Source organism: Theobroma cacao, chromosome 6, assembly GCF_053813885.1.
Source record: "Theobroma cacao isolate CCN51 chromosome 6, ASM5381388v1, whole genome shotgun sequence".
Taxonomy (NCBI): Eukaryota; Viridiplantae; Streptophyta; class Magnoliopsida; order Malvales; family Malvaceae; genus Theobroma; species Theobroma cacao.
Window position 1 is genome coordinate 1,631,890 of NC_142644.1, and position 24,178 is coordinate 1,656,067.

The 24,178-nt window shown below is 32.8% G+C and overlaps 1 protein-coding gene across 3 annotated transcripts; it reads left to right on the forward strand.

Moving 5' to 3' along the window:
* Positions 1–979: 979 nt before the first annotated feature.
* On the forward strand, positions 980–20,607 carry MAD1 (mitotic checkpoint family protein). Of its 3 annotated transcripts, XM_088807728.1 has the most exons (17): positions 980–1,292; positions 1,383–1,482; positions 2,319–2,479; positions 4,951–5,148; positions 5,237–5,329; positions 5,661–5,777; positions 6,453–6,700; positions 7,450–7,621; positions 8,433–8,543; positions 8,698–8,901; positions 9,589–9,751; positions 10,803–10,893; positions 10,986–11,055; positions 17,927–18,055; positions 18,325–18,363; positions 19,174–19,264; positions 20,209–20,607. In XM_088807728.1, the coding sequence occupies exons 1-16, from the start codon at positions 1,104–1,106 to the stop codon at positions 19,261–19,263; spliced, it is 2,175 nt and encodes a 724-aa protein (XP_088663854.1). In that variant the 5' UTR covers positions 980–1,103; the 3' UTR covers position 19,264; positions 20,209–20,607. The 3 variants fall into 3 exon arrangements, with proteins under 3 accessions (XP_088663854.1, XP_007023121.2, XP_088663855.1); XM_007023059.3 differs by lacking the exon at positions 20,209–20,607 and having other exon boundaries at positions 19,174–19,527; XM_088807729.1 differs by lacking the exon at positions 20,209–20,607 and having other exon boundaries at positions 2,361–2,479; positions 19,174–19,527.
* The last annotated feature ends 3,571 nt before the right edge of the window (positions 20,608–24,178 follow it).

The window sequence follows — 24,178 nt, forward strand, 5'->3', positions numbered from 1 at the left end:
TACATACTACCTTTAAAGAGAGCCTCTTAGCAACAATTTCCTTTACGATTGAGAAGTCAATGAGTATGCTTTATCAGAACATCCGTAAGTACTTGATCCAATTATATAGGGTTCAAATATTTTATATTCGGATTTGAAATGGATTGAAATATGAATTTTACTATCCATGTTGAGTTAAGGTAAGGTATAGGTATCACACTTTAGATACTCGATATCAGAATTCGATTATATAAATGACTCAATATTATCGAGTATGCTATATCCTAAATTCGATTATATATATAAATTATATAATATATATAAAAGAATTTGTGAATGATGAGAGTCAAACTTGTATGAGAACATAATATTGATGTGGAGGGTGAAAATATCATATGGTTACATTGTTTTATCAAATTAGCATGTCACATAATTTTCAGTTGCAATATGTTAATTTATTACATTATTATCAATTATAATATGTTAGCCTATTACATCAATGACACGCTACATAAAATGACAAATAACATTTTGACTAAGTCAATCATTAATTATAAGAGCTTGATTCAAAATAAAAATATAAAAACTTATTTGACATAAAATAAAAATATAAGACCTTAATTAAATGTAAAAAAAGTATGCAGATTTATTTTAAATTTTTTAAATAATTTAAGGGTAATTTTAGATAGTACACCTAAAAGCTTCAATTAAGTTAAACACATTAAATATGTAGAGAATATTTTAAAAATAAAAATTTATAATGTTAAAAGAATTGATAAAAAAAATGAAGTTTAAGGGTTTATAGATTAGATAAAATTTAGTTGAAATGAATTAAATAAAGTTTGTTGAGTTCTTTTATTAAAAATGAATAATAATTAAATTTAATTTGAAAATATAATTTCATAAAAAATAAATTAATAATATGTAAAGAATTAAATAAAAATAAAATATTTATATACAAAATATTTCAAGGAAGTTCTTATGTAAATTTTTACTCAAAAATTAAACGGAGCGTTGTCCGAAGAGAAATGCGCCAGTTTCCTCTCTTTCGAATTTGATTTGATTCTAAACTGGTGAGAGACAGAGAGAAACCCTGGAATTTTGAAGTTGTGGGGCGAGAGAAGATGATACTGAGGACTCCACCACCCAAGAGGCAAAGAGGGGAAGCCATAGTTCACGAGAGTCCATCAACGGTGGCCGCCTCCGAGGGACGCCTTGTCATCTACGAAGACAATCCTCCGGCGGCGCTTCCACCGGAATCATCTCAGCAGCCCTCCGATCACCTCCTCTGCACTTATCAATGCCGCCAGATGGTAACCTTGTGCTGTCGATTCATTCAGCATTCAACTTCATACTAGGATTTGCTTTTTTACTTGTTTACCTTATTCGTTTTGTTTTCCTAGGTTAAAGCGGAATTTCTAGATACCTTGAGCAATGCAGAGAAGCAAATTTGTGATTATAAGTCCAAATTGGAGGCATTAAATGAAAACTTTTCCAAAGCTGGTAGATTATTTCTACACTTTGCTCTTATATATCAGTATTGAGGACATATGTTTGTATGGTTGTGCAAATTTTGTGTAATTTATGAAATGAGGGATAGCTTTAGTTTTACTCATCTACTATTTTCTTACCACGTGATTTTCCATGTATCATAAACGTTTCCTTCATATGCTTGTTAGCTTTTGCTGCTTGTTCTTCTTGCTTCTAAGAAAAGAAAATATAGTAAAAGCAACAACCAAACAGTACCCTACTTCACAAAATTTTTTATAGCAAAAGGCTCACTATTCAATTTTTTCATACACAGTAATTTATAATTCAGTTTCTTTTTACTTTTACCAGTTGTGCTGTAGTGTCAGAGGCTTATAGAGTTTCCATGAGGGGAAAAAGGATAAATTAGGAACTGTAAATGGGGATAGTTTTGAACATCTTAACATTGATACTCAGCCGAATTTATATAAGCCTTATCTCAAACTAGTTGTGTTTGGGCCCATTAATATTTTTTTCTCCATTCTTTATGATAAAATTCAATGCTGTAATCTGAAATTTGTACAGAAATAAGCAACTAAATTCTGTCTGGATTTATCAACAGAGTTTTATGCTCAAATTCTTTGATAGGTGTTGGTTCAGAATTTTAGTTGAAATTTTGCTTCTTTGAGTCCATACTATTTGAAAAATGGGTAAAATTGGGCCTCTTGCAGAGATAATTATCAGTGCTGTATGGTTATTTGGTATTAAGTCTTGCATGATGCATTATTTTCCCTTGTGAATGTCTGAATCCTTTAGTTTATGTTTGTATTGCTTTTCATAATTTTAGCCCAAGATAATTCTAATCTTAACAGAGGCTGAGAGGAAAAAGTTTAGGGATCAGTTCCTTTATGCAGAACAAGAGCTAGCGGCTGCAAAAGGACGTGAACAAATGTTGCATGACCAGCTCTTGAACGAAGTTGATGATTCACAGGAAAGATTTAAAAATCAATTAGAATCATACAATGAGCTTCAGGTACCATTTCTCAACTTTGATGAGATTGACTGAAATATCCTTTACTTTTTGAGAGTTTAATTTCTTTTTGCTTAAATTATATATAGCATACACTAAGAAGCCTTTTAGAAAATATATAACCATTACAGCGCAGTCAACTGATAGGAAAGTTCAGCAAGTTGCGATACTTTGCTAATTGTGATTCAGGCATAATTAGTTTTTCAAGGTACAAATGTGCTAGCAAGGCATCCCTTTGCAAGATTACGTGGCCTAGCTAGAAGCAGCTATAGCTATGTTTTCCATTTATAGAAAGAAACAAACTAAAAAAGCTTATGACAAAACCTTCTTGGTATCTGGACATCCAGCATCTATATTAGTTGCACAAACCGGAAGAACCTTGTTTTGTTATATAGTAACACAAAAAGAGATTAATCTTTGAGTTCACCATCTTTGTCATTATCTTTTTTATCTAAGAATGGTCTCCCCTATCTTATAAATATAAATTGATAAACTTGCAATTTCTATAAACCTTGTCATCATAAAGGGATCAAAGACATCTCCTTAGATGCCTTGCATTATTACTTTCTCCTTGGTTGTAAAGTGTACTATTTCTTAAAAGAAAATGGAAACTAATATGTACAAATACAAAAGCCTTGGCATCTCATAGTTGTATCTTGTCTTGTAGTATTGAATTGATGAAAGAATAGGTGCTTTAATCTTGTGCACTACATGATGATGAACATGGCTTCCCAAGAAACTTTAGAGCCACATTTTGAAGCATCGGCCTAGAAGATCCTTGCTTTAATTGCCAAAATTTAGGATGCAAGACCCACTTATTTTGTAAAAATAAAAACTACCAAACACCTTCTAATATCTTGAGGATCTGGCAAACTCTTGAAGTATGACTTTCTTTCTTCCTTACAAGTACCATTTATGATATGAATATGTAATTTTTTATCTCTAATGTTTAAGGAGAATAGATATTATATCACAGCACATCTTTATTTATATGTGCTATGTTGTCCTTTATTTTGTAGATAAATAATAACAAGGATCGGGAGAATGTTGTGTAGTATCTTAGAAGAGACTTTTATTACTTAATAATCCAAATGCATCTAATATGGTATCTTTCAAGATATTATGTACACAATTGCTCGAGTTACATTTGGAATTGACCCCCCATGTATGGAATAAACCTATCTAATAGGATTTTATTTCTTGAATATCTAATAAACCAATCTAAATGAATTTCAATTATTTGTTAGAACTTAGAAGATGACATATCTTGTCACACTTGATACTTTTAATCTTGTCACTTTGACTTGGCTATGGGATGTGAAGTGAGGGTCCTTGTCAAAGCCTCAGATTGTCAATTGCCTTAAATCTATGACATGGGATATGGCTAAAAAGGGTCTGAAAAGAGGATACAAGTGAGGGACTTGTTTTTAAATTAATAATTTAGTCAATCACTCCCTTGGTATCAAATTGAGTGTAAACGTTGTAGATGGTGCAAAGTTTTATGCTTGAGGTGTTTTGTGTGTTCTAGTTTCCAACTTCTAGCCCTTAAAAGCTAAAAGGTAGCCCACTTAAAGAATTTTTTTTTTAATAAGTTGGTCAATATTTTGATGACATGTAGTATTGAGAAAATTACAACCATTTTGCCAAAGTGAACATTATGTCGAAACATCCTAAAATAGTAAGATGGACATTCAATTTAAAACAGAGGGAGTATATAAATTCAATTTGCTTAACTATAAGTGATTATGAGTGATAATTTTAATTTAGTGAAGATGTTAAAGGAGGATAGTAGTTGTTTAGATCAACAATTATGCAAGTCCTGCCATTGGCAATGGCTTTATATTGAAAACAAAAGAGACCAAATTGGAATGGGGCCTTCTTTTTTCTTTTAAATTAATAAATGGGCTCTCCAAGTATTAATTCATAAATGAGCTTGCCAAGTTTTTATTCCTACAGGGGTTTCCAAATATTAGAAAATGATATTAGACTTTAAAAGATTAAATAACCCTTAAAAAGCCTAGTTAGGGCCCAGGTTTTCGAAGATGAGGGATGACTTGTTAACATTTTGTAAAATAGAAAAAATTAATTATATTAGAATGACCATTATCAATGCTATGGTAACATGCTTTATCATCTTGCTTGAATGTTTGGATCACAGATGAGTTGACCCCATTTTAATTGGTTCACATGTCTTAACTGGACTCTTAGTGTGTGTTGTTCATGCCTTATGCAAAAAGCTGTTGTTTGTATGTGTGTTTGTGATATTTTTTATTGACCTGTCCCAGCAATGTCATTTCCTAAGTTATTGGAAATTTCCATATTGCTGTGTTTGTATCTTGTTGCAGTCGTATCATATGTTGGTATAGGTTCTTCACATTTTTGATAAATGGTTTATGCTTCATATCTCTTCAGTCTGTCAAGTCTTCTGTCTTTGAAGGCATGTTCAATGATTACCATTCTATTTTGTGTTACAGAGAAAGCTGCAGAATGAGATGAACCTTCGCAAGAAAGCTGAGTCCTCTGCAGCATCTGCTGAAGAAAAAGCAACTGTTTTGGAGGGAAAACTTAGTCAACTTTCTCAAAGCATAGAAAGGGAGAAAAAGCGACTTCACAATGAGCTTGCTCAGCTGAAAGGAGAATCAAAGCTTTCTGTTTCCAGAATAAGTGCTGATGTGATTACCTACACTTGTTTATTTAATTGATGAAAGGACATGAATTAACATTCATGTTAGTCTAACCCATGCTTTGTCTGGTTTGCAGCTTGAAAAAATGGAATTTAGAGCTAATAATGCTGAGAAGGAATCAGATATTTTAAAAGAGCAGCTGGAGGATCTTAAGAAACAATTTAATGAGGTTTATTTTCTGGTGTCCTGATTACTTACAATTCTACATGCTAATTGATTTTTGTACTTGACTTTGACTGCATATCCATGACATCAAGCCCCCTTGAATATAAATGCCTGTTGTATTTTCTATTGTCATACCCCTGTCTATCATTTTTTTTTTGCTCTTTCTTGTGATTGGTGAATTACTTAAGATGTTTGCTGTTATCATTACTCTATTTTATGATTGAGTGTTTGATTCTTGAGGTTTTGTTATTTAAGATGCAAACTGTGCATGTTCTGCTGGTTGTATATTTATTTTTATTTCATTTTGATGAACCCGTCAATTCTGTGTTCTGCAGTGCTTGCATCAAAAGAGTGAACTAGAGAAGAAGTTATCAAGTTTCACATTTCCAGAAGTTACTTCCACTGAGAGTAATATTTTGATTAAGCATTTGCAAGAGGAGCTTAGAAACTATGTAAGTTATTGTTTTCCATCCATATTTTTTGTCCGTTTTCTATGATAGTTGTCATTCTTTTAAATCCTCTATCATCTATTACTTACACTTTATGAGAAATTTTCTTATATATGTACAAATGTACTCATATATATGTGAAAATTCTCGCACTGTAAATTTGAACATACGGAGTGGTTTGCCTTTGTACAAACAAAAACATGTACATGCATCTTCGTAAAGCAATAAGGGAAATTCTGCTTGTCTACTGGTCATTTGCCTGAGTGGAGGAGGCTCTTTACTGTGCCATACAGTACTGCTTGATACATGTAAATTTTCTCTTTGGACCTGTTAGTCAACAATTTCTGTCAACTTTGTTTTTATCTTGTTTTTTTTTTCTGATGATTTTTGTTGACTTAATCTTGAAAAAAATTATATAAAATAAGTACTGTAAAAGGTTTAGAGTATGAATATAAGCCCTGTTTCTAAAGCCTAAATCAGACTGCTCATTTTAGTCAACGCAATATGGATGAGAGTCTTAATTCCTGTATGGCATATTGCTCCCTCTATATATGCCTGTTTGAACTTGCTTAGATTGGTGATTCACCTTTGATTTCATATCTGGTTTCTAAGTGCCATAGTTTTTCATGAGTTCTTTCATTACTGTTGTCCTTTCTTTCTTGGTTCAAATTTCATCAGGAGTCTGAAGTAAGAGAGGCTAGAAAGTTGAAATCATCTCATGAGAACATTGAGTTATTGAAGGCAAAATTACTGGAAGAGAAGGGTCGCAGAGAGAGGGCAGAATCAGAGCTATCTAAGTTGCAAGAACTACAGATAAGTTTTAACAAGTTGGAGGATGAGTTGTCATCGTGGAAGCTGATGATGAAGGACATACCTGGCGTGTCATGTCCTGAAGATATACCTGTCAAATTTGCAACCTTACAAAAGTATGCTAGCAGCTTATTTTGGATTCTCTTTGTTTAATATTGTGGTCCATCTTGTCAGCCAAAAATGAAAACAGTGACAAAATTGTGAAGAGAGTGTTTTTTTTTTTTTCTTAAATTTTTTTGCCCCCTAAATTTTGACTGTTTAATTTTTAATAACTATCTTGTAACTTTCTTCTTTTCATTAGGTTGGGGTGTTAACGTAGGAGATGACATAGAGTTTTTCCATTTTTTTTTTAACTTCTCCAGTGAGGGCTTTAATTTCAGAAATCAGAAAGATAGTTTTACTTGATGGTTGTAGGTTGAATTCCTCTAGGGTGAGTGAAAGCTTGTTGGAAGAATCATTTGCTACTTTATGTCTTCATCTGCCATCTGTTCCTCTGTTTAGTTTCTGTCCTAGTTGGGACCACTTGGAGTTCCTTAGCTGGCCTTTCGAGCCAACAGCCCTTTTATTTCTAAGAAATGGTTATGCTATGATATTTTCCCCTGAAATTATTTGTTTATTTTCCTCAATACACTTCATTTTGCGAGAACCAGATGCACAGGCTATTTAGTTTTATCATCATACTTTCTCGTGTTGAATGATATATTCAAATACATGCTTATTCATTCTTGAAGTCACTTAAATATTATGCATTCATGACTCTTTCTGCTTGCATGCCTGAATCATTTATCAATGAAGCGATTGTTGTTTCTTGTGTTTTATTTGTTACATCTTGTTTGTTGATGTTGGGATTTTCTTTTCAATGCAGGGAAGTGATTGACAGTACAATTAAGATAGGTGATGCAAATGCACGCTTGAAGCAAATTGAGGTAGCACTGGATGCTGCACAACTTGCTAAACATGATACTGAAACTGATGCGATGTTGGCTAAAGAGAAGGCAGAAGTCTTAAAATCAGAGGTCAAGCGGATTGAACTCATGGTAAGTGTTATATGTGAAAGCTAGATGTCATTATTATACAATAACTATCTTTTTTAGCTTTTTATTGATTACTTAATAATTTCCCACAACAGAGCGGAATCTGAGGGATATTACTTTTGTAATATACAGTTCATTTAGAACACTAGTAATATAAGGGGTTAAATTGCTAAGAAAATAAAAGGTGGAGGCCTATGGAGATCTATTCAAATTGTGGTAGGCCAGCTCACTTTGGTTTTCCCTTGGAAGCACGTAAAAGTAACTACAAGATGAAGGGCTTAATTGCTTATAGTCATGTTATTTACTTATTTATGCCCTTTTTAGGGTAAAGGGGGGTGTAGCAGATAATCCATGATTGCCCTTGGTATACTCTTTCAGTAGAACAAGTGAAGTGACTACAATCAAGGCTTATAATTTGGCGTTTAAATTTAACTTTCGTCATTGAAGGTTGATCTTCTGGCCATGTTTTACAAACTATGAAAGCATGTAGCTTCCTCCTTTGCAGATACCACAGCATATCAGGGAAATGCAAAGAGTATATATTTTTAAATATGTAAGCACATAGGCTTTGACCATGAATACTTGAGCCAGGATAGTATATCTGCTTTCACATGTATGGGGGATTGATTTGGAGCAAATGATTCTAAAATGTATTTTCTTTGGAAAACTTATTTGTTGGTTGTACCTGCACATGTTGACAATGACTTGCTGGGGTGATGAATGCAGGCTTTTCTAGTAATTTCCTATATCTAACAATTGCAATAGATAGTTTTTATTGTTGTTTTATTTTAAAAGGTGGACTGTTATATTGCAGCTTTCTGTGGTTACTGAAGAGAGAGATAAGTTGAGAAATGTTATTGATGAATTAAAGAGGCCTAAGAATGAAGAAGCAGGTGATGAAGCGGCCAGTGGAAATGTTGTTCAGGTTTTGAATTCTTTTGCTATTTCATTACTTTCAAGCCAAGTCTCCCCTCTTTTCTCCCTGAAACTAAAATAAATTTATAAAGTATCCCTCACTCTTAAATTTGTTGTCTTTCCTGATTGTTTTTGACTATATATTCCCTGGTTTTAATGTGCAGGAGCTTGAATCATCTCTTGCAAAGAAGGAATCCTGTATTAAAGAACTACAGAGTAATTTACATGAACAAAAAGAAGTTAATGATCGTCAACATAATGAGATAAAATTGCTCCATGATAGGCTAAATAATGAAGCAAGAAGAATAAAATCACTAGAAAGAGAGAGTGATCGACTTTGTTCAGAGATTTCGCTACTGGAGTCAAAGGTATGTAGCTGAAATTTTTAAAAGATTTCAGGCAGCATGATTGATCAATTATGCTTGTGTTTCTTTTATTGTTGTTGTTGTTGTTGTTGTTAATGTTGCTTTGTAAAAAAGGTTGGTTTCCTTGAAAATTCTTTTATGTGATGATGTTGGACAAGATCATGCCTGTCTATTATTAGGGCATTTAGGATCACATATGGTATTTTCCTATATATGTTAGGGTTTCACAGGTAGTCTGTAAGTACCTAGTAAGTTTTTGGTAGCAAGTCGTCTATTGAGATATTGAATATTGGCATTGGATTTTCTCTTCCTACTTATTCTCTACATTTTTTCTTTCTTCTTTTTCTTCTATTTCTATCCCGCAGCTCCTTTATTTCTTTTCCTTTTCTCCATGATTTTCGAATATTTTCTGCATCTTTCTTCCCTTGTTCTGCACCATTTGACCTTTAACTGATTTTCTGTCCCCTAGCGGGTTGTGCATTATTGATGTTGTGGTTTGTCTTGCATAGAACTCCTTGGAGTGTACATACAGCCACACAGGCAAACTCTCTCATTCCTTGATTTCTCAATAACATGAATAAATTAGGAGGGAAATTGAACATATGGTACATACATAGTGAATTGGTAAAGATGCTTGATTTGTCTTTTGGTCTTGACAAGTGGTAATAACAATTTGGTTTCTTTTAATAGCTGGGTCATGGTGATTATTCTGCTGCAAATACAAAAGTTTTGCGAATGGTAAATACTCTTGCTGTTGATAATGAGGCAAAACAAACTATTGAGGCTTTACAAACTGAGTTACAAAAAACAAAGGAGAAGTTACAAGCTCTTGAAGAATTGAAAAGTCAATCAGGTATCAAGCGTTGTTCTTTGAATTCAAAATTTCAAGTTTCATAGTTCTTTTTTTTTTTTTTTGAAAATTTCTAGTTTCATAGTTATGCTTCCATATTTCATTTCTTTTTTGTGGTTCTTGTTGCAAATTTTTATTTATAGTTGAACACTTTCTTTTTGTTTTTCCTAATTTCTTGTTGTTTATGTCAAATTTGATTCCTTTGTTGTAAAATCTTCAGTTGTGGAATTACTAGTTTTATCTTTTTGTTTCTTTTGATTTCGGGCTATTTCCCTTGAATTCAGTCCTTTTGGTGTAAAACCTATAGTTGTAGAAATGAACTTGTATTTTGTTTATGTTTGACTAATGTCAGACTTCCATGTGATTTCTAACAACTTTATCTGAATTCTATTGGCTTGGTCGGTTCATTCTTTTTCATTTAAAAAAAAAAATGCACACCAATATGCATCTCCAGGCTTTTTTTCTTTGAAAATCTAAATGATGTAATTTCTGTTAGTTTTCAAATGCTAGGAAATGTATTTCTACAAAATAAGGTAAAACAAGCAGATTGGGGCTGAACATATCTTTGTAGTCGGCAGTAGAGATGGGAAGTTAGAAATTGAAGAGCGAAGCAACTAATTCTGGCAGTTTGTTCTGGATAGGTTCTCTAGGAACACATAGGACACTTTTTCCCCTGACCAAAGAACATTTGCAATTTCTTGTTAGAGGTTAATGAACTTTGATGTCAAGTTAATCATATTCAATGAATCACTGCCCTCCATGACCCATTTATCTGCAGCCAATGTCTCATTGGCCCATAACTTTACCACCTTTTCTGAGATTCTATTTTAAGAGCCATGATCTTTTGAAGTGACAGTTTCAACACTTATTTGCTTTAGGGGAATTCATCTTCTATACCCTATGAGTCAATATCTCTATTGTTATAAAATTTTTAATAAACTGCTAGATGTGTTGCTTGGTTATGGGAATAATTTATTGATCCATATTGCAATCCGTTTCAAATACACCATTACATAATGAGGTTATCCATTCTCTGACTAGTTAATTTGTATAGGTGATACTGGGAAGCTGGTTGACTCCTATATATCTGAGAAGATAATGAAATTAAAAGAACAAATTGCAACACTAGAAAAACGTGAAGAGAGGTGAGTGGTGGAAACATTTTTGTAGTCATATTTATTGTTAATGAGTTGGATTTGTTATCACTGATGTGTGCAAAAATGCACTCTTGAAACAGATACAAGACTGTTTTTGCAGATAGAATTTCAGTTTTTAGGAGGGCATGCTGTGAGCTCTTTGGTTACAAGGTATAATGCATATGGCATTTTACATTTTAGTATTTCCTAAGCTATCTCTCACCCTTGTTCTGTTCTGAATCTGTTAACATACAAAATTTGTTTTGGTTGGTCGTGCGTGTGTTTTTATTTTTTCAGACTTGCTGCACCCTAGTGTGTTTAGACAAAAGCACCCTAGTCCTAGTGTGGGATATTGATGTAGAATAAGGAGGCAAAACAAGGAGAAAATAGAGCTTAGAGGGAAAGATTAGGGAATAAAAGAGGAGCAACAAGGGATATAGATGGAAGAGAACACTGGAGGGTGCCAAAAGGGAGGAAAAGCCTCAATACTTTAATATATCAAAATCTTAACAGTTCATATTCCAAGGCTACCACAAACTAAAATAACCTAGGATATTATGCTTAATGCTAAACCCTAATATAAATGCAAAATTCAAAACATAACATCAAATTAGAGATTTTATTAAAACTTTGATATAAATCTACAAACACTGTGTCATTCTCTTTGAAGACTAATGAAAGAAATGGGTCCCTATTCAAGTTTGGGCTTTGAGCCCATGAGTGAGATCTAAGTCAAAAACAAGAAAAGCAAAATGCTTATTTAACCTCCACAATGAAAGCAACAACTCAGCCAAAGCTGTAATAGCCAAATTGAGTTTCTTTGGTGTTATAGTTTTCCATAGCAAAGATTGAGTAATTTGTCATTATCTTAGCCACCATTGCCAAAAACTTTTAAAAGCTTAGTATTGGAAAAATGATAAAAATATGTATTTGTGTAATAATGATATCTATAGAACATAGAGAAATTAGGGAAGTCTTTGGCAAGCTTTAAGCCAATGTTGGCTACACCATAGCATTGAGCTTCTGCTATAAAATCTCAGTCTTAATGTCACGGGCTTGGAGCTTTAGCTAAAATCTATGTGGCACTTAGACTTATATATCGAAAACTAACCAAGCCTAATCTCATATTGATGTAGAATATTGTGAAAGTGTAAAGACGATTTGAAGAGAACAAGGAAATAAAAAGTGCATTATTCCTCAGAGAAAAACAAATACCTAAGATCTAAGCAAAGAACTAAATTGTTTGATTTGGTGAACTTGATTTGATTGACTTACAATGAAACATAAAGGGTTATTTATAACCCATCTTAAATCTAGAAAAATTCTAAACCTACTTGAAGTGCAAGTAAAGTAAATAGCATAAAAGAAAATAGCCTAATCATATACTTAATTGTAATGCAAGTAAAGTAATCAACAAGTAAGGAAATATAAATATGAAAAGTATTCTAATTTCTTTAGAATACTTAACTTAGCTGCTATTTTTAATAGTTAATGGACCACCCTCATATGTGTTGGCCTTTGTACACGAGCTATTGGTGTGCTGCCCATGTGCGTATTGCTTTCCTACATGTGGCCTCCCTTTGCTCAACTCACATTGCTATGAGGCTTTGTGGCGCTGTTTGCGATCTGATGGTGTGCAGTGCAAGGGTCTGTCCTTGGGTGTGCGACATTCTCGTATGAGGCCCTCTAGGGTGCGTTTTTCTCGTACGACGCTTTCAGGTATGCAGCCTTCTCGGTCGAGGTCCTTTGGTGTGCGGCCCACGAGTGAATCAATGGTGGCCTGATGCTAGTTTTCGAATGATTTATGCCCCTAGAGCAGTGTGGCACATTTGTGTGTTGCTGGTCTAAGCCTTCCATCGGCCCAAACGTGTTATGAATTCACAGATCGTGACATTTTCCCTCACTTGATTTAGGCAATGTCTTCGTTGCCTTGTGGTCTCGTTCCACCACAAGGCTTCTACGGGGTCCCCACTAGCTTCATGCGTTCATTTGAGGTAGCTCCTCGTAGCCTGTCTCATAAACAGCTCCAACTCTGGATGTGTTCGATTATGTGGATATTTGGCTCTCGACTGGCCTTTGAATCTTGCTTGGTGAGTCTGTGTAGCGTCCAAGTGCTCAAGGTCTCCAGTTACAGTACATGTAGGGAGCAAGGGGTTTGAGCTTGATATATGGGTTGTTAATCTAGTGCAAAAGCTTGGTGAATCAAATCGCCTCTGCCTAGTTTGGAAGTTGCGAGGTGCGGATTCTTGGTATTTTTCTGCTAGAAGCAACACCATCTGTTCGAGATCCTTGACATACTCTGCTAGTTGCTAGTGGTGTTGTATTGCTGCCATCAATCCATCTTGCCTAACATCTTGGTAAATTAATATACTTATCGCGTTGTACAATTTCTTGTGAAGCTCATCACTATTTGAACCTCAATTGCTCGACGTCGGTTTTGACCCATTCAAGGTTACTCCACACTTCTTCGATGGTCATCTTCATGTGAGATATGTGATCATCGAGTGCTTGTAAGATATTGTCAAACTATCTTAAACTATCTTAAACCAATGCTCATACTATCTTGCAATCATCGTGTGTGTGTAGTTATCCTGTTTACAACTCTCACACTATCTTAAACCAAGGCCTTCAAGAATGACCTGGTTTGATCACTAATCGATGTTATTCTTTTCTCCAATTCTTCAATCTCGTACTAAAACTAAATTGTAGCTCCGATATCAACTTTCCTCAAAAGTTGGGGAATTTCGCTATAATACCAACTTAGCGTATCAACAAGAAAAAAAGAAAACTAAGGATAAACTATAAAAGTTCCTTAAGAGAAAGACGCCGCACACCAATAGCCCATGAGCAAAAGAACAACTCATATGAAGGTGGTCCATTAACTTTTAGGAAGAGTAGCAGCTAAGTTAAGTATTCTATGAAAATTAGAATGCTTTTCATATTTAGGTTTTCTTACTTGTTGATTACTTTACTTTCATTATAAATAAGTCTAGAATTTGGACATTTCTTTTTATGCTATTTACTTTACTTGCACTTTAAGTAGGTTTAGAGTTTTCTTAAGTTTAGGATAGATTATAAATAACTCTTTTATGTTTCATTATAAGACAATCAAATCAAATTTGCGAATCAAACAATTTAGTTCTTTGCTTAAATGTTAGGTATTTGTTTTTCTCTGGGGAATAATACACTTTTTATTTATCTCAATTCTTGTTTTCTTAAAATTGTCTCTGTGCTTCCACAATATTCTACATCAATACAAGATTAGGCTTGCTTAGTTTTCGATACACAACTCTAAGCGCCGCACAGATCTTGGCCAAAGCTCCAAGCCCATGATAGTTGGTATCAGAGCTATAATTTAGTTTTGATACAAAATTGAAAAATTGGAAAAGAGAATGATATCAATTGGTGATAAAACCACGCCATTTTTGAATGCTTTGGTTCAAGATAGTGTGAGTATTGCAAAAAAGGAAACTGTGTACATGTGCAGCGGAGCATTACGACTTTAAGGATATCTTGCAAGCACTTGATGATTGTATATTTCGTGTGGAGATGACTATAAAAAAAAAAAAGTATGGAGTAACTTTGAATGGGTTCGAGGCCAGTGTCGAGCAGCTGGGGTTTAATAGCGATGAGCTTTGCAAGGAGTTGCATAATGTGATGGATCTCAAGCATGGGGCTAGATGGATTAATGGCAATGGTGCAACCACAATACTGACGATTAACATAGTACGTTAGGGATCTTGAGCAAACGTTGTTGCATCTAGCAAACAAATATCGGGGGAGCTGCACTTGTGACTTCCAAACTAAGCAAAGGTTATTTGATTTACCGAACTTTGACATTGGACTGACAACCCACGCGTCAAGCTCACACTTCTTGTTCCCTATGTGTGCTGTAAACAGAAACACCGTGCACATGAAGGTTGTGCACTTGGACACTACACAAGTGCACCAAAAAGGATTCAAAGGCCAACTATGAGCCGAATATTCGCATGACTGAATGCATCCAGAGTTAGAGGTTTTCACGAGATAGCCAACGAGGAGCTGCCTCAAACAAGGCCAATGGGGACTTTGTAGAAGACTTGTAGTGGAACGAGGCAATGATGGCATTGCCTAAATCAAGTGGGGGAGATTGTCATGATTTGTAAATCCGTGACACGTTCGCACTTTCCTCCCGTGCAGCACCCATGTGCATGACTTCTACGTGTGTAGTGTGCATGTGGACTTGGTGTGCAATCTTCTTGCGCGCGGATTTGGCCCACCAAGCTTGTTGGTCCACATTGCTCGACATGGCTTTTTTGTCCGTGCCTTGCTCATGTGGCCCAATGTTGCTGGCGTCTAGTGTGCCCAGAAACCCCCAATTCGATGCTGGCTCAATGGTAGTTGGTGTTGAACTTGTGTGCCATGTGGTCCTATGGCTGAATCGAGTCTCATTTGATTGTTGGGCATGCCCTTGTGTTGTTGGCTTGATGGTCTCATCAAGTTGGACTAGTCACGAAATCATGGACCGTGCCTAAGGGCCTATGGGACAAGTGATCATTTTTAAAATGAAAAATAGAAGAATGAAACAAATGCATGATATAACTTATTTTTCAAAGATATGATGTGTCACGTTGAATACTTGGGTTTAAACCCTTGTTTTCGATGCAGTTCCACTTGAATTCAAACTCTTTGATTTAATAGATCTGTTATTTATTTAAGAATGGTGTTGGTGAATTAATTAAAAGAAAAAAGTAAGCTTGGTCAACTTTTAAGAGCAAAGGTTTGAATCCTGGATGCTAGATTGGCTTGCTTTGATATGAAATTGATGTAAAACAGAGGAGGAAAAAGAGGGAAATAGTAGAGATCTAAGGGAAAATTAGGGAGAAATAAAGGAACTAAAGCAGAGAGAAAACTAGAGAGAACAATGGGGGAGGAATATTTCAAAACTCAATATTGAATCCAGTGTTTTTAGAAACTGATGTCATAGGTACTTAGAGCATGTTTGGCCTAACTTTTTTTTTTAACTTAAAAGCTATTATAAAATTCTTATGAAAAATAATAGCTTTTAAAATTAAGTTAAAGTTGTTTCGTAAATTTACTTTTTAAAAGCTTTTTTTTTATAGATAAGTTGTTTTAAACTCTAATTTTAGTTAAAATTACTAAAAAGGGTATTTAATAAATAATTTTTTATTAATCATGAATTTTTTTGTTCAAAATAATTTTTTTTATTTTTTTATCTATTTAAAATAAATTTTTAAAGATATTAAAATTTTTTTTATACAACATAAAGTTTATAATTAATTATAAATCATAAAAAAAGAGTTTTACAAATAATTTATAAGTAACACATAATTCATAAATAATTTTTTATTAAATAATAAATAAATAAATAAATAAAATCAAGAAAAAAAAATTGAATCAAATAAAAAAAATGAGAGATGAAAGAAAGCAATGAGACGACTACTGAAATTCTTAAATTTAATAACGGAGGAGAAACCAAAAAAGAAGAAGAAAAGTCTAAAGTGGTAATAATAATTCATGAAAATTACGTTTAGCTATTGATGTCCTTACTAACAAAGTTCACCTCTATAAACAATATTATCTTAACAACCATAATCAACAAATATTCTCAATTTTCATCTAATTTATCTTAATAATCGTTGACCTATTTAATTAATTATTTTAATCATAATCATCAAATATTATATTCATCATAAAGAAGTTAAGAATAAATAAACATCATATAATTGTCATATCAACTAATAAAGAGAGTTTTCAAAGTACAAAAAAAAACGATAGAAAATAAAATGAAAAACAAAATAGAAAGATAAAAAAAAGAAATAATACCTGAATGCAATTTTGAATTTTGGATTTTTTTTTTCTTAATTTTTGTAAAAACAAAAAAAACCTTACAATGATGATTTACAGAAAGGAAGAGAGAGGAGAGTAAGATCGATAAGGAGAGAGGGAGGGAGTATTTTTTGATAAAGAGGATTTTTTTGGAAAAAAATAGCTCTTTTAATAAGATGACGTGTTTTTTAAAAGAAAAAGAGAAGAGAAAGCTCCTAATTGGAACTTTTTTTTAAGCCATTTTTTTCAGATTTTATTCTTTAAAAAGAAGTTATTTTTTTTAAAAGCTTTTTACCAAACCCTATTTAGTCCAGCTTCTGCTTTTAAGCAGTAGATAAGTTAAAAATAAGTCAGGTCAAACAGGCACTTAATAAGTTAAATTTTAAGCACTAATATAAATAAAAAATGGAAAATACCAACCTTAAAATGGCATAAATAGAAATTACTGGAAAATTAACAAAGTTAATTGAATATAATCCTAAACAGTTTTAATTCTCTTCAATCAACTTTTTGTCCTGCAATGAGAAATGTGGTTGACACTTGGAAAAATTTCATGCCCCTTCCATTTTCTCAACAAACCTAAATTGGCTAAACTGAAAAGCTAATCTATTCCAAGGCATGGAGGAATCTTATGGTGGCTTACTCATTATTTTCTTTATTTACAGAAGTACTTTTGAAAAGTCTAATTCTTTCTACTCTCATCTAACCGCTTAACAATCTATTTCACAATCGTTTGTCCACTTTTCTCTCTCGTGGTTTCTTCTCATAACAACAGCTGCTTCTTTCAGCAACTGTACTTTGGTTACTGATTCTGACTAACATCTAAGTATGCAGAGATGTTTTTTCATTTCTTTTTTCTTTAAATTAAAGTCATTATCTCTCTTGTAATTTGTTTACTGAAGATTGAAGATTGATAGTATTCAATATTAGATGTAATCTGCAAGAATTTGGTAGATAACGTATCTGAGAGTGAGGAGAGGATAAAAAGAGAATTGGAATTTCTTTCCTAACTGATAAATCAAATGAAAATGGAATCAGTTTTGTAAGTTAGGTTTTGCTTTGGTTTTAGCTTCAGAATCCAATTCAACTAGATTTGGTATCATTTTTAATTTTTTAAAAGTGGAAAACCTCACTGATTGCCCCTAATTTGTACCATAGTGTGTTTTTGCACCTCACTATTTCATGGTTTTAATTTGATGATCTTTTTTGGCAGATTGTAATGGATGAGCATCAGCGTCCTAATGGAATCCCTGTGACACATTTTACCCTCCAATCAATTTACGCTCAAAGTGATGATGAGAAGCTTGAATTTGAATATGAATCTGGGAATACCAACATTTTGGTAAGCTGAGTAGTGGAATGAGATTGTTGGGTGTGAATGCTATATATGAATGGTGATAGTTTAATTTCACATTCCATCGACATGTGAAATTTTTTTTAAGCTTTAATTGACTGTCTTCAAAGGGTCAATTGCTTGCTTTGGGACCCTTAAACGGGGAGAAATTGCAATTGCATTTCCAGAGGCTGTGCTAATGTATCTCGATTATTCTATTTAAATTGATTGTAGAACCAAGAAGAAATATAAACTAATTTTGCTCTACGATCCAACAGGCAAATGATTATACTGCTCACCCTGAGATATCTCATCAGGTAACAAGTGTAAACTTTTTCTTCAATGCTTTGATGTCTTCTAGGTATAGGAAAAGTCGAATAAGAAATGAAAGCTACTTGTGAAAATGTGTGGATAAATAGCTTTATGGTTTTGCCTTGTCAACTAAAGTTTATGAGTGCAATGTGAGGAAGAAAGGCACATCTCAAATTCAAGGTGAGAGAAGGACAAATAGGAGAAAAGTGACATTAGGCTCCAGAATTTACCACATCTGCACTCCTAGTGATGTAATCAAACTGACAAGCAGATCCGATGAGAAGCTTGAGCTTGGTTTGAGATTCAATCAAGCTACTCGAGCATGATTTGATTAGGTTCAATTATCATCAACCCAATTAAAGAGCTAAAAACTCGACCTAAACTTGAGCTTGTGCTTGAGCTTGAATTTAAGAATGCAATAAAAGTTAATTATATGTATCTAAATATTACATTTTACCATGTGTATAAAAATTATTTATATATGTATAAATTATTTAAAAATTCAAAGGTTTAATACTCAAGCCAAGTATTAGAAAACTCAAACTCATCTCAGCTCATTCCTTGAGAGTCTAGAGCTTGAGGAGTAGATAGTTACTGCATTGGAAGATTCTTAACCTAAGTTACAACAGTTTGAAGTAGATTTCTTCTGGTACCGTATTTCAAAATTGTCATGTAAAAGATTTGTTTGAAATTGATAGATGTAACCACCTGTTGTCAAGAGAGTCGTGACTTATATTGAGGAAATTTAGAATGTATACTTTTTTGTAATTCTTGCTTGTGATCTTCAACTAATATAAAGCTTGTTCTTTTGGCAGGTTGATATATTTGTTCGGAAGATGAATTCGATCCCAGCTTTCACTGCTAATTTGACAGTGGAGTCTTTTAACAAGCGGACTCTTTCTTAAGGTAAATCAATGTGTCTAGATAGCATGTATAATTTCTTCATTGGGCTGGGGATGTACTCTCTCTCAAGCTGGGCATGAGTGTCGGAAATCCTAAAATTAAAGAAAGCAATGACAACAGATGTGCTGGTCTGGATTGATTTGTGGATATACTGTTTAAATGTCATTTTTGCTTGACTCTGTTTTTGTTCTCAGTGCATTTACTGTAATTGAAGAGTGCCCCGATTTTCATCAAGAAAAAAGTGAAAAAAATCACTTTTCTCCAAATTCTAACATGTAGTTGCATTTTCAACACATTTAACTTGTTTTTTGTACGTCACATGCAAGATCATTAAAGGTGAAATATTCTTCAAACAGGTTGACTAATGGTGTGTAAAAGTAAACTAGCGTGTACAAGTAATAGTGCCTTGGAAGGTGGCACTTTGTGATTCAATAATAGTGCATAGATACTATGCACGAGTAGGATATCAAATAAAAATTCTTAACTCACTGTCAAAACTCATTTTCTTTGATTCCTATTTTCGAATGTGACACTCTATTATTAAATAATAGTGCATAGATGCTACGTGTCATGGTCTTAAAGGGAATTCATGAATCTCACATCAGTAACTTATTAGAGTACGATTGAGTTTTGAAGTGTTGATATTATCTTCAACTTGTGAGGTGATTTTTATGAGATAAAATCGTGAGATCTAATAAATCAAAACGGATAATATTTTATAAATTGGTGTAAACCATGTTAGTATGCACTGTTGTGCTATCAAATATGAACTCTTAATTCGTTGTCAAAACTCATTCTGATAGATTTCTGTATAGACGGGTGAATTTGTCTAGAATAGTTAGAGCTGCAAGGTTGATAGAGTGGGGATTTAGTTTTGAAAGTGGACTTGAAATGTCTAGTTTACCAATGGGATTGGAACTGAGTGAATTAGAATTTAATATTGTCAGACTTACTAAAGCTATGTGCACGATGAACCATTGGGAGGATTCTCCGCAATGGTGGCAAAACATGAAGGCATGCCAGGTGTAAACGATATGGTGGTGCCTAAAGTGGAGGTGGTTAGAAAAAATATGCCATTTCACTCACAGCTTTTCTGACTTTCACCAGTGTAATAATCCTTTCCCCTGTCCAGCATTCGGTTTCTTTTCCTTGGTTCCATTATTAATAACATCCATCTCTGCTTGGACGTTTGCATATGCACAGTGCATGTGACACATCAAGCATTTTAAAAACAAAATAGTTAAAATGTTTCTTATTTGTATTAGACAAATGAAGAAATTCTAAAAAATTTATAAATGTGAATGTTATATGTTTATTAAATTAATCTTTCGAACAAAAGGTAATAGTCCTGTAACACATGTATTATACTAAATGGACGGATCAAAATTTGCTATAGGACAATGGCAATTGATTTTAAATGCTTAGAAAAGTTTTTTTTTTTCTATTATTTCAGTAATCTATATATATTTTATGAGGCACTTGATTGTTTTCATCTTTGGTTTTATTTTTAATAACAATAATATCCATTTTCGTTTGGAAATATGCAAATATATTATGTGACCCTTTAAACAGTTTAAAAAACTTAATTAGAATGTTTCAATCTCACGTCCAATGAACATAAAAAAATTTTAAAAAATTTATGAACGTAAATATTTTACATCATATTAAATTGATCTTTCAATAGAAGATAGTGGAAATTGATTCTAAATACTCAAGCCCTTTCTCGAATCTGGAAACACTATTCTCTCATATCAATTATATATATATATATATATTGAGGCGCATGATGGTTACATTTGGTCAAACTTTGATCTCTTATCCTTGTGCGGCGACAGTGTTTGAATTTTGGAAATAGGAAAAAAGCAGTTATGTTGACTTGTATCCGGCCATCATTGCCTGTAGAATTACAATGCTCGTTTACCTACTTTTTCTAGCCTTTTTGGCTGCTCAAACTTTCACGATTCGATTTAAGTAATTCAGTGGAATGTTAAAATAATTAACACACTGTTCAAACAGCTTTTTACTTGTTGGACTGCCGCAGACTACACCTCTTGTTTGAATTTTATGCAAAGCACCAATTTTCTTTGAACTACCTACGCATGTTAAGAGAAAAGAGAGTGAAGTCGTCTGTATGAATTACGTGGTCCAAATCTATTTTTGATAAGTTCAAGTTAATTATTACACTCAACGTAAACCTTTAAGGTTATTGGGTTTTGAAGTTGACAAAATTGAGTAAATGACAAAAAGATTAAAACTACTGAATTGAATCAGATAATGGATAAAGATTTATATCTTTGTATATCTATGAGATAATATTATGTGATTAAGTGATAATATATAAAATTTATACATTAAAATTATATAAAATGCAAATCTTTAAAAAAATATTATTTAATATATCATATTATTAATAAATTAAATACTAATATTCATAATTGAATTTAAATGCTGAATACTTATCATTATTCGAGTCTAACTTGAATTTATTATAAGTAATAGTTTTACTATTCAAATCCGAATATAAAAGTATTCTCTAATCTTCTTTTTATCGGATTAAATAATATAAAATATCCGGATACAAAATACCCAATAGCATTTCTAAATAAACCTTATAAAATACCACAAGAAAAGAGAAAGATTTCAATAAATTTGGTTCAAGCATTGGCCCATTCCTTGAATTAGCTTTGCACGCACATTTTGAGAAATCGAAGTAGCTTACGTGTCCCAATCGTCATCCTGCACGATGACTGGCCCCTAAAAGGAGATGGCATTGTACTCTGATCATGATCGAGAGATTTGATTTTTCTCCATGGGTGATCGAAATTTTTTAAAATTTTTTTGCTAAATAAATTTAATTACGAATTTATACTCAAAAAAGGAATGCTGAGTGCCAGATATAGTGAGGAGGGCAAATGGGGATGATCTTGACAGTTTCTTTGAACAAAGACAATGAAGAGGAGTTGGAGAATCATCATATGTTTAAAGACAAAAACACAGTGCAATCTTTCTGCTTGGCTTTGTCTGAAGCTGAAAGAGGTTGCATGATACTCTCGGATTTGTCCTAATTGAACATCCCGGTACTGTCAAATCAATCCCCAAGATATTCTTCTCTTCCATACGCCACAATCATCAATTCAAGAGAAGACTATTCATGTAAAAAACTATCATGTTTGTCCCTTGAAAGAATCATGAATACCCAAATCATACACAAAAATTATAAAAAAAAAATTAAGTTAAATACTAACAAGAAAGAAAAAAAATGCATATCAAAACTTAAATTTATACTGGATATATTATCAATGTATGAATTTTATATGTTATCAAAATTTTATACGTTATCAATAAATACTAAAATTTAAATAATAAAATTTAAGATTTTGGGTAAGACATGTACCACCACCCGTCACCATAACTGTTAAAAACGATAAATATTTATTTAATTATTTATTTATTTACTTTCATATAATGTAAAAATTAAGATGTCATTTAATGTCCTTTCAAAAATTATGGTTGTTGGATGTTGAAATTTTGGCAATAACATTCTCACTTCTTTGCATTTCTAAAGCAGCTCATAAGTTGAAAAAGTGTGACCTTTTCACTCAAAAGAGTAAAAAAAAAAAAAATTTCATTTTATGACTTCCTTACTCTACAGTTAGAGAATATTTAAGCCGTATTTTTGGACCTTGCATATGATACTATAATCCCAAAAAAAAAAAAAAAAGTTAAAAAACCAATGATGATAAGACCTTCACTTAATCCACATAGAGTATGCTAATGAATTAATAAACCTTATGTTTAAAAACTTTTTAATAATCAAACTACTATGTGGCTGGAAAAAGATTAAATATAAAGTAGGAACAACATGGATTTTTGAACCTTGGACGTTATGGCTGTAGGACTTGCATTGCATTGTATTTGTATTCGTACTTAATTTTTTATATGCTAAATTGACAACTTCAAATTCTAAACATTAAATTTTATAATTTAAACTTTAAACCGACCTAATATAAAAAATTTATTGACTACTTGATATAAAATTATGAAAGAGGTACTGAACAAAACACCAAACACGAATACGGGATTTATATTCCCTGCCTTAATGTAAGCGTTTTAACCATTTAACTTTATAATTTAATCATACAATTACTTCTATCTCATTAATCTTATCCCTTTCTATCTCACCATTTGAATTAAAAATATCTAAGTTACGTGGAAGTCAACTAACAAACACTTATATATGTGTCTAACCTCAAACAGAAAGGGGGGCTCAAACAATAAAATTTGCTCATGGAAACCAAAAGCCAAAGAATGTTGGAAGGGATTGCTGTTTGATTATTACATGGAAGACTAATTGCTACAAAAGTTTGATGTTGTCGGCAGACCAATGACACTTAACAACAATTACTGTCAGAGTGTACAAGATTGGAGGTGACGATATGGATGGTGGTAGACTCCATTGCAAACAACTGGTCATGAAGATTACTACGTGGCTTATAATTTTACTCTAAACTTGGAATCTTTTTGCTGCTATTGGTGGACTTTGAACTATTACTAAAAAAATTACATGTTTGGTACCCACTTTACAGTGCAATGTGCAAATTGTAATTTGAAAAAGAAAATTGTATAATTTGCACTTTCAACTTTCAAATAATGTATCATGTCTACCTAAATTTTAACATTCTTGTCTTTTCGGGGACATTCGATCAAATTTAAATGATACAAAGAAGATTTCCTTGTAAAAAGTAACATGCACAAATCAAAAAAATGACTTAAATTTTCATTTTAAAAAAAAATTGTTGACTCACTTCCCTACACTTTTTTTTTTTGAATTGATAAATATAATTGCGCCAGCTTGATCATAGCAGAAGACGTATGTGTTGAAAATCTATTTAATTTTACAATGTTATTTCGGATGTT

What these genes read in the sequence shown, in the direction of transcription:
- MAD1 (XM_088807728.1), top strand. Translation starts at nt 1,104, where the DNA reads ATGATACTGAGGACTCCACCACCCAAGAGGCAAAGAGGGGAAGCCATA. An exon ending in AAATTTGCAACCTTACAAAA is followed by an intron (nt 6,701 to 7,449) that starts GTATGCTAGCAG and finishes TTTTCAATGCAG; the next exon opens with GGAAGTGATTGACAGTACAA. An exon ending in GTGAGCTCTTTGGTTACAAG is followed by an intron (nt 11,056 to 17,926) that starts GTATAATGCATA and finishes CTTTTTTGGCAG; the next exon opens with ATTGTAATGGATGAGCATCA.